This window comes from Eleutherodactylus coqui, chromosome 7, assembly GCF_035609145.1.
Source record: "Eleutherodactylus coqui strain aEleCoq1 chromosome 7, aEleCoq1.hap1, whole genome shotgun sequence".
In the NCBI taxonomy this organism is placed as follows: domain Eukaryota; kingdom Metazoa; phylum Chordata; class Amphibia; order Anura; family Eleutherodactylidae; genus Eleutherodactylus; species Eleutherodactylus coqui.
The window spans coordinates 94,710,780-94,723,940 of NC_089843.1; the positions used below are offsets into that span (position 1 = coordinate 94,710,780).

General features: G+C 42.5%; 1 protein-coding gene across 4 annotated transcripts in view; it reads right to left on the bottom strand.

Moving 5' to 3' along the window:
• Positions 1-13,161, bottom strand: part of MTUS1 (microtubule associated scaffold protein 1) — a 184,645-nt gene that overhangs the window by 41,860 nt on the left and 129,624 nt on the right. For all 4 annotated transcript variants that reach the window (XM_066573401.1, XM_066573403.1, XM_066573402.1 and 1 more), the window contains one exon: positions 3,024-3,232. In XM_066573401.1, coding sequence (XP_066429498.1) covers positions 3,024-3,232 — 209 coding nt within the window. The remainder of the gene's footprint in view (positions 1-3,023; positions 3,233-13,161) is intronic.

Below are 13,161 nucleotides of genomic sequence, written 5' to 3' on the forward strand. Positions count from 1 at the left end.
GGATTCAGTTACAGATTTTACATTGAGGCCCAGAGGTTCATCTGGCCCTGGGCAAGCCTACCATGTCCTCACATATAGCACATAACCACTCGACTGTATTTTGATGGAATCCCTCCAAGGAGCTCAGAGTTTTTGGAAGTAAGCAGAAGAGAGGTAAATGCTCCACTTTTGTCTTTACATAGTTAATTTAACGTGAAACGTGAAACCATCTAGCACCTCAAAGCTTTGAAAACAGATTGTCTTTAAAAGTCCAGCAGCCTTTTAAAATTACCCCATAGTCTTACATTGACTTCCAGTACTGACAGCTTTCAAGGTACAGTAGTAGCTGCATACTTCTCAATGTGCTATAATAAGACCCCTGGCTGGCTAACGTCCATTGCATCAGTTTTCACCATAGATCAATCTGCTCATGTCCCAACTGGAGCCATCTAAACTTAGATCTATGAAATAGACACTCCAACTACTGTAATCGTTGTCCGGAGGCTTAAAAAAAAAAAAAAAAAAAAAAAGTCTATATATCCAAACACCTATTCCATCATAAACCACAAAAAAGTACAACCAAAATAAACTTCACCTCTGAAAATTGGTAAGACAATTAGGGTTAGTTCCAACACATCAGCAATAGATCAAGAGCGTTGGCCAAATACCAGTTATCTCAGGGCATGATATTCCGTTACACAGAGACTATTGGACATAAAATGGACTGACCAATATAGATACCCAGGGAGTACTGCAAAGTCAAGAGAAATGGCGCTGGAAGGCTGGTCCACCTAACCTGTCAGTCTGGGGACAAGGATAGACTTCCTGCATAAAGTTATCCAAGTCTATTGTTACTTAGTGGTCGCCTTATGTGTGTCAGCTAATACAGGACTATTTCTTTATCTTGTGTATTTAGTTTAAGACCATTTCGAGATCAGGAAATGAAGCAAAAATCCGTACAGTAATTTATAAGCAACATTCTGTGAAGTTTCATAAGACATTTTTCACTTAAAATTTTCAAAAATTGTACATGAAAGTCAATGAGAAAAAAAAGTTTGCCCCGCAACAACAGCAGATAGCTGAAGTAGTGCAGCGCAACGATGTGAAGTCATTACCTAGAAACTATTCATATCTCTGCAACCTAAACCCTTATTAGCATAAAAAGTGGAGAAGTGTAGGGTATAACTGCACCTTACTAAAACCACTCCAGCAAGGTTTGCTTGCCCTATAGAGTGCAGCATAGAATATTTGTAAAAACTAACATATACACTCATTTTAGTTGATGTGCCACTTATGGGATGCCTGCCATGTGGATTCCTTCTTTCCCTCGGATATAGCTGCCATATAGCAGACGACATTTCCTGTGTTTCTTCTGGTTTTGTAGAGACAGAGGGTGTGGAATATTATCACACTGCTCTTGCTCTGTCCCATCTAAGAGACGGATCAGTGACAGAACTGCCACCCCAAACTCATACTGTAAAGTTTACCTTCACACTGATCCTTAACACTGCACGCCATATTTAATGTAATTAAGGAAACAGACAATGTTTTATAGTTCCCCTAACTGGAACACACACACAAGTCACCTATAATAAAGGGCAGATCACTAGAGACAGCTGCTAAGTGTGCAAACACTAAAAGATATCTGCAAAGTAAACAGTCCATTTATCTTCCTTCTCCGGTTCCTATTTCCTCTGGTATATTACACCTCCACCCACAGAGGCTTTTACACAGTTTGTTGTGACAACCGCCACTTTCCAACTCTATGGGCCGCGGTCCAAATAAATCAGCTAATCTACAAGACCATCTAATGAACTAGATATTACGTGAGTTACTGACCAGCACAGAGTCCGTGTGATCTCTGCCTCACAACTAATGACTGAGGTGAGGGATATTACATTAGGTTTAAAAAGTAAACTTATTGTAAAAAGATGATGAACGCAGCAGTTACATAATCGAGCCCTTGCATTAAAAAATACTAAAATAGGATTTAATTAAAAAGAAAAAAAAAAAGTCGCTATGAATAGTTACACCATCTCAAAAACACACGAACGAGGAACTGGATTTGGAATTTAAAGCTACGGTCACATCTGCCTGTACAGGGACAAGGCTTTCCCTGGCCAAACAGACCCATTTTTTGACGGAATCAGACGGCCCTCACTGACCATAATGGGGTTCTGTTTGGCCACACTGCATTTTACCAGATGGAAAAAAAAGTCCTTAACGCAGTACTTTTTCGTTTACCAGAGGCTCCAAGGGCACATGTGAAAACAGGCTTAGAGAACTGCGGGCTTCATTCAGCAACAATTGCAAATTTCAAATAAATCTTCAAAAATGCTACAATGCTACAAATTACATATGTCTGTTCCTCTGTCAGTCCTCCCAACCAAAGCCAGAATGGGGGGTCAAGTCACAAATTTCTTTATAACCTTGTTACAAACCAGGAAGATTTCAGTCCATTAGCCATCTTACAAAGTTTTCCTTACCCTTGATTAACATTTAAAGGGGCGGTAAATAAATACATGGTCCCCCCTCTCCCCAAATCAGCATCATATCCGTCAACATTGTCTAGAGTGGTGAAGTTTAACCCCATTCAATTGAGCTGTGCTGCATTACCTGGCACAACCCATGGATAGCCGAGGTGGTGTTGCTGGAGGAAAACATCCTAAGCTTCTCTAACTTTGTGTAACGCCTTAAAAAAAAAAAAAAAAAAAAGGTCTCCTGATCTTGACCACCCTCTATTAACCAGAATGGAGAAACACTCGAAGACTGTCTTGTTCTGGTGGACCTAGCATATCCATGCAATACATGGTTGGCCTTTTATTCCCTGCGGCCACTACCGGGGAAACATTTGGTCATATGGGACATCTCCTGGGGTTAACAGCAGAACACCAGAACCTAGAGAAACTCGCTTACATTAAAAAAATGGGTTGCAGACATGAAATGAGCTCCTATGGAGTCAACTGCACCCACTAGTTTATCCACAAAGAGCCTGCACTGGTATAGGCAAGCACTGGTTTAGCAAGACGGAGTCACCATCTTACCTGGTTGAGCACATGCTGTATGACCACCGTAAGTGCTTCAAACCTCTGATTGCCGCTTGTAATTAGCTTCTTCAGTTGTTGGATGATGCCGCTCTGTTCTTCACATACTGCCTTGCACTGTGCTAACTCAAGGGCTTGTGCATCAACAGGTGGAGTCTGTGGCTGTGTGACCGGTCCTCGGGGGCTCGTCTTCTGCTTGCCTTTATCGACTGAAGAGACAAAAATACTTGGTTACATTAGGAAACAATAAGGTCCAATGTAGTGCTTTATAATTAAGATTTTATGTAATCGAAAGTCTGTAAAAAGTGATTGTAAAGATCAAACGTGCTGCTTGATGTTGTCTCTATGAATCTAACTGGACATATTGGCCAAAGAGATGAGAATAAACAGGGCGAAAGACTTGTTACAAAAACATGGATTAGAAAACCAATTAAAGTGAACTAAGTGGAGCTGCAATACCAGACACACCCTGTTGACACGTGCCGCGCCGTTTCTAGGTGAAAAAAACCCCAAAAACAGCCATGTTTGTGTAATCCTGTAAGCCGCCCCTTTGGCCATGACACGTTGGGCAGGCAATGATCACAGTGTAGACTTGACACCAACTAAGGCCGGCTGCTCACTGCCGGATTTGCATTGCGGAATCCGGAGCAAGTGTCTGCCTCAGTATTCTGCAGCAAATACCTTGCATAGCATGCTATGGAAAAGCATTTTTTTCTTATACACAAGCAGAAATCGATTGTGATTTTTCCTCTGCGAGCGGAAATCGCAGTGTGCTCCATTTTAGTGTGGATTCTGCACGGACGTCTTCCATTTAACTCAATGGAAACCGTCCCGACCTGTGGCCCTTCCACAATGACAATACGGATAGATTGCGGGTACCTGCATCATTGCTTAGAGACAGCGTGGGGCAAAAAAGGAGGGGTTTAAAAAATACAAAAAAAACCCTGTACCGTGAACGTCCGACGTCTGCCATCCGATGTACAGAAAGAAATGACAGGTACGCACGGATGCTGGCTGAGCACAGGGTCGGATTCCACTGCAGGCTCCCACATGCGGAATCTGACCCGGTCATGTGCAGTCGGCCTAATGGAGATCAATTGCATTGGGCTGCCCAGTTGCTACAACCTTTATCCAATGATCACAGATATTCCAAACATACTGAACTTCCTTCAGTTGTTGGGGTGCAGCAACCTGCATTCACTTTCATTAGTTTGCAATATTGCAGGGCTACACTGCAATCTTTGGTCACGCAACATATGTCATGGCCAAAGATTCCATGTAGACCTAGACTTAAAGGGGTTGATGGGCTTTTTTTTTCCTATTGACTACCTATACTTTAGGCAGGTCATGAGTAGTTGATGAATGGTGGGTTGCTGCTTGGAACCCGCGTCCACCCGCAAATTGCTCATCTGATTTGTAATGTTAGTCCCCCGATTACAAGCAATGGCTCTTGTTACCTTTGTCACTGACAGCCAATGACACTGGGTGGTGGAGACCACCCACATGACAATTGACTATTAGGCTCTGAAAACACAAAGCCATTGCAACACATTAGAGGTGAACCAGCAGGAACCCAGCTGTTAAAGGTTCTCAGCCCATTCCACTGGTCAGAGGATGTAATAGATGCCCTTTACAGTAACCTGCAGTCTGCACCAGTGATTTCATGTATTTTAGGTATAAAGTAGAACGTGTAGCTTCAAGTTCGTCATTATTCAAGATGGGATGAAACCAGCGCAGTCCGCAGCACCATTTGTTCTAATTAAACAAAAGCCTAACGGAACCGAAAAAACCTTTGAGATTTTTTTTTTCCTTTGAAAAACAATTGAAAATCAACAGAGGTAAAACGCAAATGTTTAATTCAGTTTTAATTCTGTTTCTCTGCTCCAAAAATGGAAGATGGGAGGAAATCCCTAAGGGAGGTGTAATGCCGGTGTTAACGGGCCCTAATCTATAGGCTACAAAGTAAAGTTGGCTATAGATCTCTAGTGAAAAGTCATGAAGTATGCGAGTTATTAGTCTTCACAACCAAGCCAACAGAAAAGCATGCTTCTTGTCCCTCTCTGACCCACAGCTGCCCTCTAGGGGCCACGAGTATGTGCACCACAGCTACGTTATACTTATCAGGAGACCACATCCAAATCTCAAATACTAACTCAATATGCCTTTTCATTACCAAGTGCTAGGGCTAGTCATCGAGGCTAGCACCATTAGTGCTGTAGCTAGTCATCGAGGCTAGCACCATTAGTGTTGTGGCTAGTCATCGAGGCTAGCACCATTAGTGCTGTGGCTAGTCATGAAGGTATTGGAAGCACAGCATGCTGCAGCGCTGGGACACATGCAGGAGTTAAGGCCAGTATAAGCCAAGTCTTCTGTATCCCCAGGTTTGTACACTACTTTACATATCTAGTTTATACAAAGTACAGGTTCACCACTAATGGCGTTTAACAGCTATCTGCAGAAATCTAAAATGTAAAGGTGAGAATCTCTGCAGCTACACCGATTAATAACAGTGAGTTATAGGGCAAAGACGTACGTTCTATAGACTCGGAGCTACTTCGTTTCCAACATACCCTGCTGGCTCAGTGTCTTCAGGCTCTTCTGGCATCAACCCTGCATGTCACACAATGCCAATTGCTAAACAGTAGACAGAAAAACTGCAGATTGTTCTTTCAGCAACTCCCCAACACACTAAGGCCAGGCTCACATGAGCGTCATTCACTACGAGAGATGGGCATGGCACGCAAGTACGCAACTTTATTGCAAGCCGCCAGATCGTCATGCACCATCTTCGCATGTGTGTGCGCTCAATACTTGTCAAGATTAAACATACTGCGATTTTCCTTGCACGTGTATTTCGCACAATTCAAGTAACATGATAGCCTATGCAAAACCAGACGCACAATACGCTGTAACAACGCGCTAATGTGAGCCCAGCCGAAAGTTGGAATGCCCACCACTAAGTCGGCTTACGGAACGCTAGCTATTCACTAGTGTTAACTTTCCATCTAGCTGTTCTGTCATGTAAGCAGCAAAACGGAAAAAAAATTTCCCTGCCCATAAAAAAAAAAAGCATTGAAACTGAAGATCTTGGTTTTCTCCATTCCATTTTTTCATCCACTGAACAAAAAAAAATGAAGACTGTAGCACTTTTTTTTTTTTTTACTGCTGGAGATAAAACTTTCAGTCTCATATTGACTGCAGTGTTTAAAAAAAAAAAAGCAAATTAGTTTTCATCCATTTTTCCTTTGTTTTGTCAGATTTTATTTCTGAGCATGCTCAGAGGACAGGAGACAATGGGAGGGAAAGATAGATAAATATGCCAAGCAGTACGAAAAAACAGCTGAACAACTGAAGTAAAAAGGACTTTTCTGTGGATCCTGATTTATGAGAATAGGGCACAGATATTTTTTGCTCATTATGTACTATCCTGACCACAAACTTAAGACGCATGAAAGCAAATACACTAATGGGTAGAATTGTTGGCACAGTAATCAAATCGCTTCACAAATGAAAGAAAATGGCTTCATAATGAGAAATGAACTCTTATTCTGTAAAGAGGTTTCTCCGTGGGAATCAGAAGAGGAGAATCCTTGATTTCCAATCGTCCCTGATGTCCAACATGTCCGCGTGTCGCTGTAACTCTGCTTATGTGTACAATTACATGAGCTACAATAAAGTCTTGTCCAGGGGAGAAATCCACTTGACTTAATCAGGACGCCCCTTGTTACTGAAAAAGTTAGCTTTATTAAAGTTCTGTAACCCGACTTATCAAAACCCATAAATATCCCATGACGTCAGATTGTGATAGTCTAATGAAAAATGGCCTCTTTAATTAGCAGACATAATTATATCCAGCTTCAAAACATTTTCTACCGATTCCATGCAGTATCTCTTACATCCACTAGGGAGCAGTCTAGTTACATTACGCACATACAAGACCAAAAAAAAAAGAAGCGAACATAAAGGATATTTAAGGTATTGGTTCAGGGTCAGGATGATCAGAACAAGCGTGCAGATGAGCAGACTAGAAAAAAAAACTATATGAAATATCTGTTTCCTTTAAGGGAATGTGTCATCAGAAAACGACGTATTGTATTAATCACTATTTTTTAAAGGGGCTCTCTAGGGATTTAAATTCTTTGCCGCCACCGGCTGAGTCAAACCAGCCACTTCCAGTTGTGGTCCGACAAGCAGTGATGTGGTATCGGGGACCCTTGGGAGTCCGTGACGTCATAAATGAGAGGACAGGCTGTTGGCTTATTTTAATAATTAAGCAAACCCCTCCATTACAGGTGATGCGGACATAACAAAAAAAAAGGACTTGGTTAATCATAATTAGCCATTAGCCATCAGCCCGCCCCTCACAGTGAAATGTATATAAAGATAAAATAGGGTCTAGCATTTGGAATAGGTGATGGTCAGTTACTCTTCAAGTACATTACAAATCGATCAAAGTTGTCAAAACCCACACATTGACTAAAAACTGTGGTATTGTGCAAAACTAACTAATCCAACCACAAAATTAGCACAAAGGGAAATCTGCCTGCTGTATTTTTCAGTTTTCAGCATTTGGAATTGGAGAGTGCAAAAAGACTGAATACTGAATATATGAGTTTTGCTAAAATCTGACCAAATGACAATATATAGTAGTTAGTATGCAGAGTTTACAAGTAGTATGAAGAGGGGATTCCCATCTAAGGCATTTTAAGGATACATTAAAAATAACTGATAAATGCAGATGCCAACTCTCAGAGCCGCACCGATGTTAAAGGGGTTGTCCCGCGAAAGCAAGTGGGGTTATACACTTCTGTATGGCCATATTAATGCACTTTGTAATGTACATTGTGCATTAATTATGAGCCATACAGAAGTTATTCACTTACCTGTTCCGTTGCTAGCGTCCCCGTCTCCATGGTGCCGTCTAATTTTCAGCGTCTAATCTCCCGATTAGACGCGCTTGCGCAGTCCGGTCTTCTCCGTTTTGAATGGGGCTGCTCGTGCTGGAGAGCTGCCCTCGTAGCTCCGCCCCGTCACGTGTGCCGATTCCAGCCAATCAGGAGGCTGGAATCGGCAATGGACGGCACAGAAGAGCTGCGGTCCACCGAGGGTGAAGATCCCGGCGGCCATCTTCACCAGGTAAGTAAGAAGTCACCGGAGCGCGGGGATTCGGGTAAGTACTGTGCGGGTTTTTTTTTTTTTTAAGTCCCTGCATCGGGTTTGTCTCACGCCGAACGGGGGGGGCTATTGAAAAAAAAAACAACCCGTTTCGGCGCGGGACAACCCCTTTAAAGGGAACCTGCCACCACCATGATACAAAGCATCTGAGAAGTACTACAAAGGTTTGTGCCTAAAGAAATGCAAGTAGTGTAAAGTCAAAATCCTGCTGTATGTGGCACACAAGACATGCTGAAGAGCCACGTCGAGTCAAGAAGTTACATTGGAAAGCCAGCCTCTTCTGCCCCTTAGCCCATCCCATGTGTGTCTACATCAGTGCTTGTAGCACTGAAATCTCTGCACCCCCCTCCCTATTTTGACTTTATGCTACTTGCATTTCTTTGGGTTCAAAAATTTGTAATGCTTTTCAGATACCTTGTAATAACGCGGTGACAACTCTGCATTTCCTGGAGACAAGTCTGCTTAAAAAAATGGAGATCCACTATAAAAGAAAATTTTAAAAAATTAAAAAGTGTCTATGCAGAGGTCAGTGACTGCATTGTAGTAGCAAAGCCAGACTCCTACTGTACACTGATGAAGGGCAAATGCGCTGAAACAGCTTTCTGTACATGGAGTCTGTTTTTAATTCCCAGTTATTGTTACAAGGCTTGTATAAAGAGTCTGGCTTTGGCTTGAAGGAATGCTGCCTTCTAATAGGTGGCACTGTGGAGGTATTATTGCATCTCCCAGATTTTCTCAGATTGTTGGTCTGTGTATAAACTCACTCACTTGGATGTACAGTATGAGCTCAAGGGTCAAATCTGACTAAGGCCAACATCTCCACAGAGTGTGTGTGTGTTTTTATGTTTGCATGGGTTTCCTCTGGGAACTCCAGTTTTCTCACACACTCCAAAAACATGCCAAGAGTCAACTATAGACTGAGCCCCAGGGGAAGAGGGCACAGTGTAAGTGATGGCCAATAGTGCTGTGAAATATGTATATGCGATATAAATTAGTACAGTATATAGCACGCTATGGACACGGTGCAGCAATGTAAGCAAGATGAAAGCACTGAACTAATACCCTGATCACCAGCTGAAGTTCTAGAAGCTGGTTTAACAAATCACAAATCTAAGAAAAGGCAGTGCATGTAAGACCTGGCACAGATGTAAGGGAGCTGTGATAGGTGCCTTCTGGATCACGGTGCCCATACGTCTGTGCCATCTGCCTCCGTTTCCTGGGAGCTTCAAGGGGGTTCTGTGTACATAATGTGTTCCAGGGTCAGATAATAGATTCTCCGTTCGGCCTTCTGCTCATCTGCCTTTCCCCAGATTACGATGGGCAGTTTTAGTCCAGAAATTTGGACTCATGGTTGCCAGCCATCCAGAAATTACTGGATAGCCGGTAAAATCCGTGCACTAACTGTTATTGGGCCCTGGCCAAGCCATTGATTACAATGAACCACAGCTACGAGAAAAACTACTAATTATTCATTATTTAAATCTCTATATGCTGGGTTTTCTGAGCAATTTTAAAAAGCTGGGTGTTACCTCCATAGAGAAGTGAAGAAAAAAATCATACAAACGTCTTGAAAATCATAGACCTCCCTTTAATACTCTGGACAGTTCCCAAAATGTCATAGGCTGGCAGAGGAACAGCCAAGCTGTTGACATCTGTGTCATGGCCTTGTGGTTCTATTGCATAGTCCATCCTATCTGATGGGTAGAATAGGGTTGCACGCAGCACTATTTTTCCTGTCAAAACAATGGAGGAACCCCACAGAACACTAAATCAGTGAGGTGTGGACGATAACTCCTGTACGATGGATCCAGCAACACATTGTGGTTTTCCGTATAGATGAGCCCACTATAGTAGTGCACACAGAGAACCCCCCCAACCTGCTCCCTTGTTTGTGAATGTGAACTGCCTTTCAAATGAGCTATACATAGGGCTGTAAAACAATGCCAGGGGATGGAAGAGGAGATTAGGACAAAGAGTACAGAAAGCTACTATTACAGAGGGCTGTAATTCACTCTGAGTGAGTTTTATGCTTTTAGCAGTAAGAGGGAGCAGACCAGCAGCTATTCAGAGAGGATGAGAGATAGCTGTGTAGTATTGAGTGGGTGTATTTATGCTACACAGCCTCTGAAAGAGGAGAGTGCAGAAGAGCTGAGCTTGTGTATGTTAATAAGAGACCAGCTGATCAGTGTTGGGAAGGCCTGGAGCCAGAAACTTGAATGAAGTATAGCCTGTAACCCAAATATGAGGCTTTAAAAAGTATGAAAACTCAATACAACACCCATATAAATGCATCATTTTTTCTGCAGGGACTTGGTAAGCTGTGTAAATTGATTTTTCATGCACAAAAGGTTTCCATGTGCTTTAAAAAGTGCAAAAATGGAGTGCACATTTACATTTTCACGGAAGCGAATGTCTAAATTTTAGTGTATCCAGTGAAAATCTACCTGACCATATGCTTCTCAGACAGTTTACAAAAGGTTTACTGCTGAAGAGCTCATCCAAGGTAGCAAACTGCGCAGAATATCAAGTGCTTGAAAAGTTTCAGTAAGGTAAATCCATACTGCCACCATCATCTAACAAATCCTGTCCACTTAAACCAACAGTTTTCCAGCACTACGGAGATCTAGACTGAGTTGCGTGGAATGAGAGGCACCCGACTACAGTGTGAGCTTGCTCGGTCTTTCTCTATGCTTGCCAGCTCCAAGTACAGTATAGAGTTTAGATAATCTGCCCAAGCCAATGATCACTATCAGGCAATGAGCACGTTGGTCAGCGCTTGCTCTCTGTGTACACAAGCAGATTAGCTGTTCAATAGGGGCAACTGTTACGATGATCCCAATGATCCCAATATATCTGTCACTGACTGGCTGTACATCTGCTTATTTACGTGGGGAAACATGCAGCCGAATGAGCACTTCTACTAGCCTACAAAACACAATCAACGGATGAACAAATGTTTAACTTGTCTGTCCTTTTAAAACGGCAAAAAGCAGGTGAATGAGCTGTCATAGGAACATTTAGGCCCTATAAGTGTGCCATGCAGAAGGTCCTTTAAGAGTAAGGAGCTCAGACAATCAAAAACATCAATGCTGGACACGAAAACAAGTGACAATCTTTTCTAGGTTTTTTTTTTTGTCTAATCCTAGTGTTTTGTGACAATAAATAGGACCCACCCACCCCCTTACTCAGCATATACAGACAATACCTATACCGTACATTGATTACACTTTACCCCTTGTAAGTGAGGCTGGCCTCAGTAAAACTGCTAGGTGTACATACCTCTATAAATCAAAAAGTTAGCTAGCAGGCCAGCTTCACCAAGGACTAAAGACATTAGCATCTGTTTAAAAGGCTGTTGCAATATCGAGGCTTGAACTATCAGATGAGGACGGGGAAATTACAGCAAGAATGGGTCCGGAAAGCCCAGAAACGCTAATAATCAAGCTTCATTTAAATTGTACTACAGATTTGGCTATGATATGGGAAGTGCAGTGCTTAACTTTATAGGTGAACTGTGTGTTACATCTGGTCTATATTTCTGTTCTGATGGACTGGTTTGCGAACTGTACTGTTGATACCACCTAGCATGTATGGTTTCTTATTGTGCATGAAGTATTATTAATGCTTTGATTTAGTTACTATAGTCAGCATTATGTAAATCTACTGCAGAAGTTAAAACTGCTTGTTATGACACTTTAAAATCTTTTGGTTGATAAATATATATTGTGTTTTATAACTCCTTTAGGTGAATGGTATCCTGGATATGGCTGCGACACAGCGTGGAAAAGTTTATGCCACAGAAAGAACAAAACATGTGGCACACAGATCATTCTGGGTATTTTTACCATTTGAATTACAAATGTAGCATTGGTCATTTACATGCAGTGGGTATTAGTGTATCTTGACGCCACCAAAAGGTAGGGGTTTGACAGGAGGAACGCCCCTCTCACACCCCTTGCTCCTAATTGGGTGACGTCACAAAGGTCCTAGCAGCCGAGTGTGCATTCATTGTCTCCTTCTGTGGATGGTAAGGGGTAGGGAAGATGTTCCTTTTAGCCTTAAATTAGTAGTTGCTAATATTTCCATGTTCTAACATACAATAATTATTTACAATAATGTAAGCCTAAAAGGAACATTATCTTTAACCGTCCACGGCAGGCGACAATGAATACACTGGAATGGAGCTATACATCTACCAGTGCCGTAGATAGGCACCGGCCGCCGTGCAGGACACAAGGCAGTTCCGGGGATCCGCGGAGAGGAGCCGGGATGGCAGATATGACGTCTGCTGTCAGCGGGGAGGAGAAGAAAGCTGTGCCTGGAACAGCCGCTAACAGCAAGTGCTGCCCCAGGGAGAAGAGGCTAAGGGACTACAGAGCAGCATTGGGGAGCTTACTGTCCAACACCCAAGTGCAGTAGTGGGGATTACAGGGCCGCGCAGGAATCTTCATCCGCGGGTATTGTTGTTAGGACCTTTTCCAGTACCTGATGCTGAGCCTTCTCTGCAGCCAATCAGCTTCAGGGGGCATTACTAGGCACTGTCTTGTCTCGACCAGGACTTACTAGTGGCGTCAAGATACACTAATACCCATGCAGTGTACAGTATTTTTATGTAAAATTTTTAACTCAAAATCAAACAAAAAGAAGGTGCTTTTAGTATTAAACATGTGTTGCATAATTGTACAAAGGTCAACTAGTAGCTCAGGACTGTGGGTAGCTTTCACTCAGAACCCTGAGGGCCGCTGCTACTGCTTTGGTCGCTCTACTGCATTGGAAGCATTTTCTACTCCAAGTGTGGTGGAATTTCTGTTCTAACCACTGAAATCTGAATTACTTCCTCTTAGGCACTGGATCTGCCGTGACGTGTTCCTCACGGTGTCACAGAAGTTGCTTTCACTACTGTACAATTTCCTCCACCGTATGCTCATATGCCAGGAATACAATGGCAGATTAGAAGCACAGA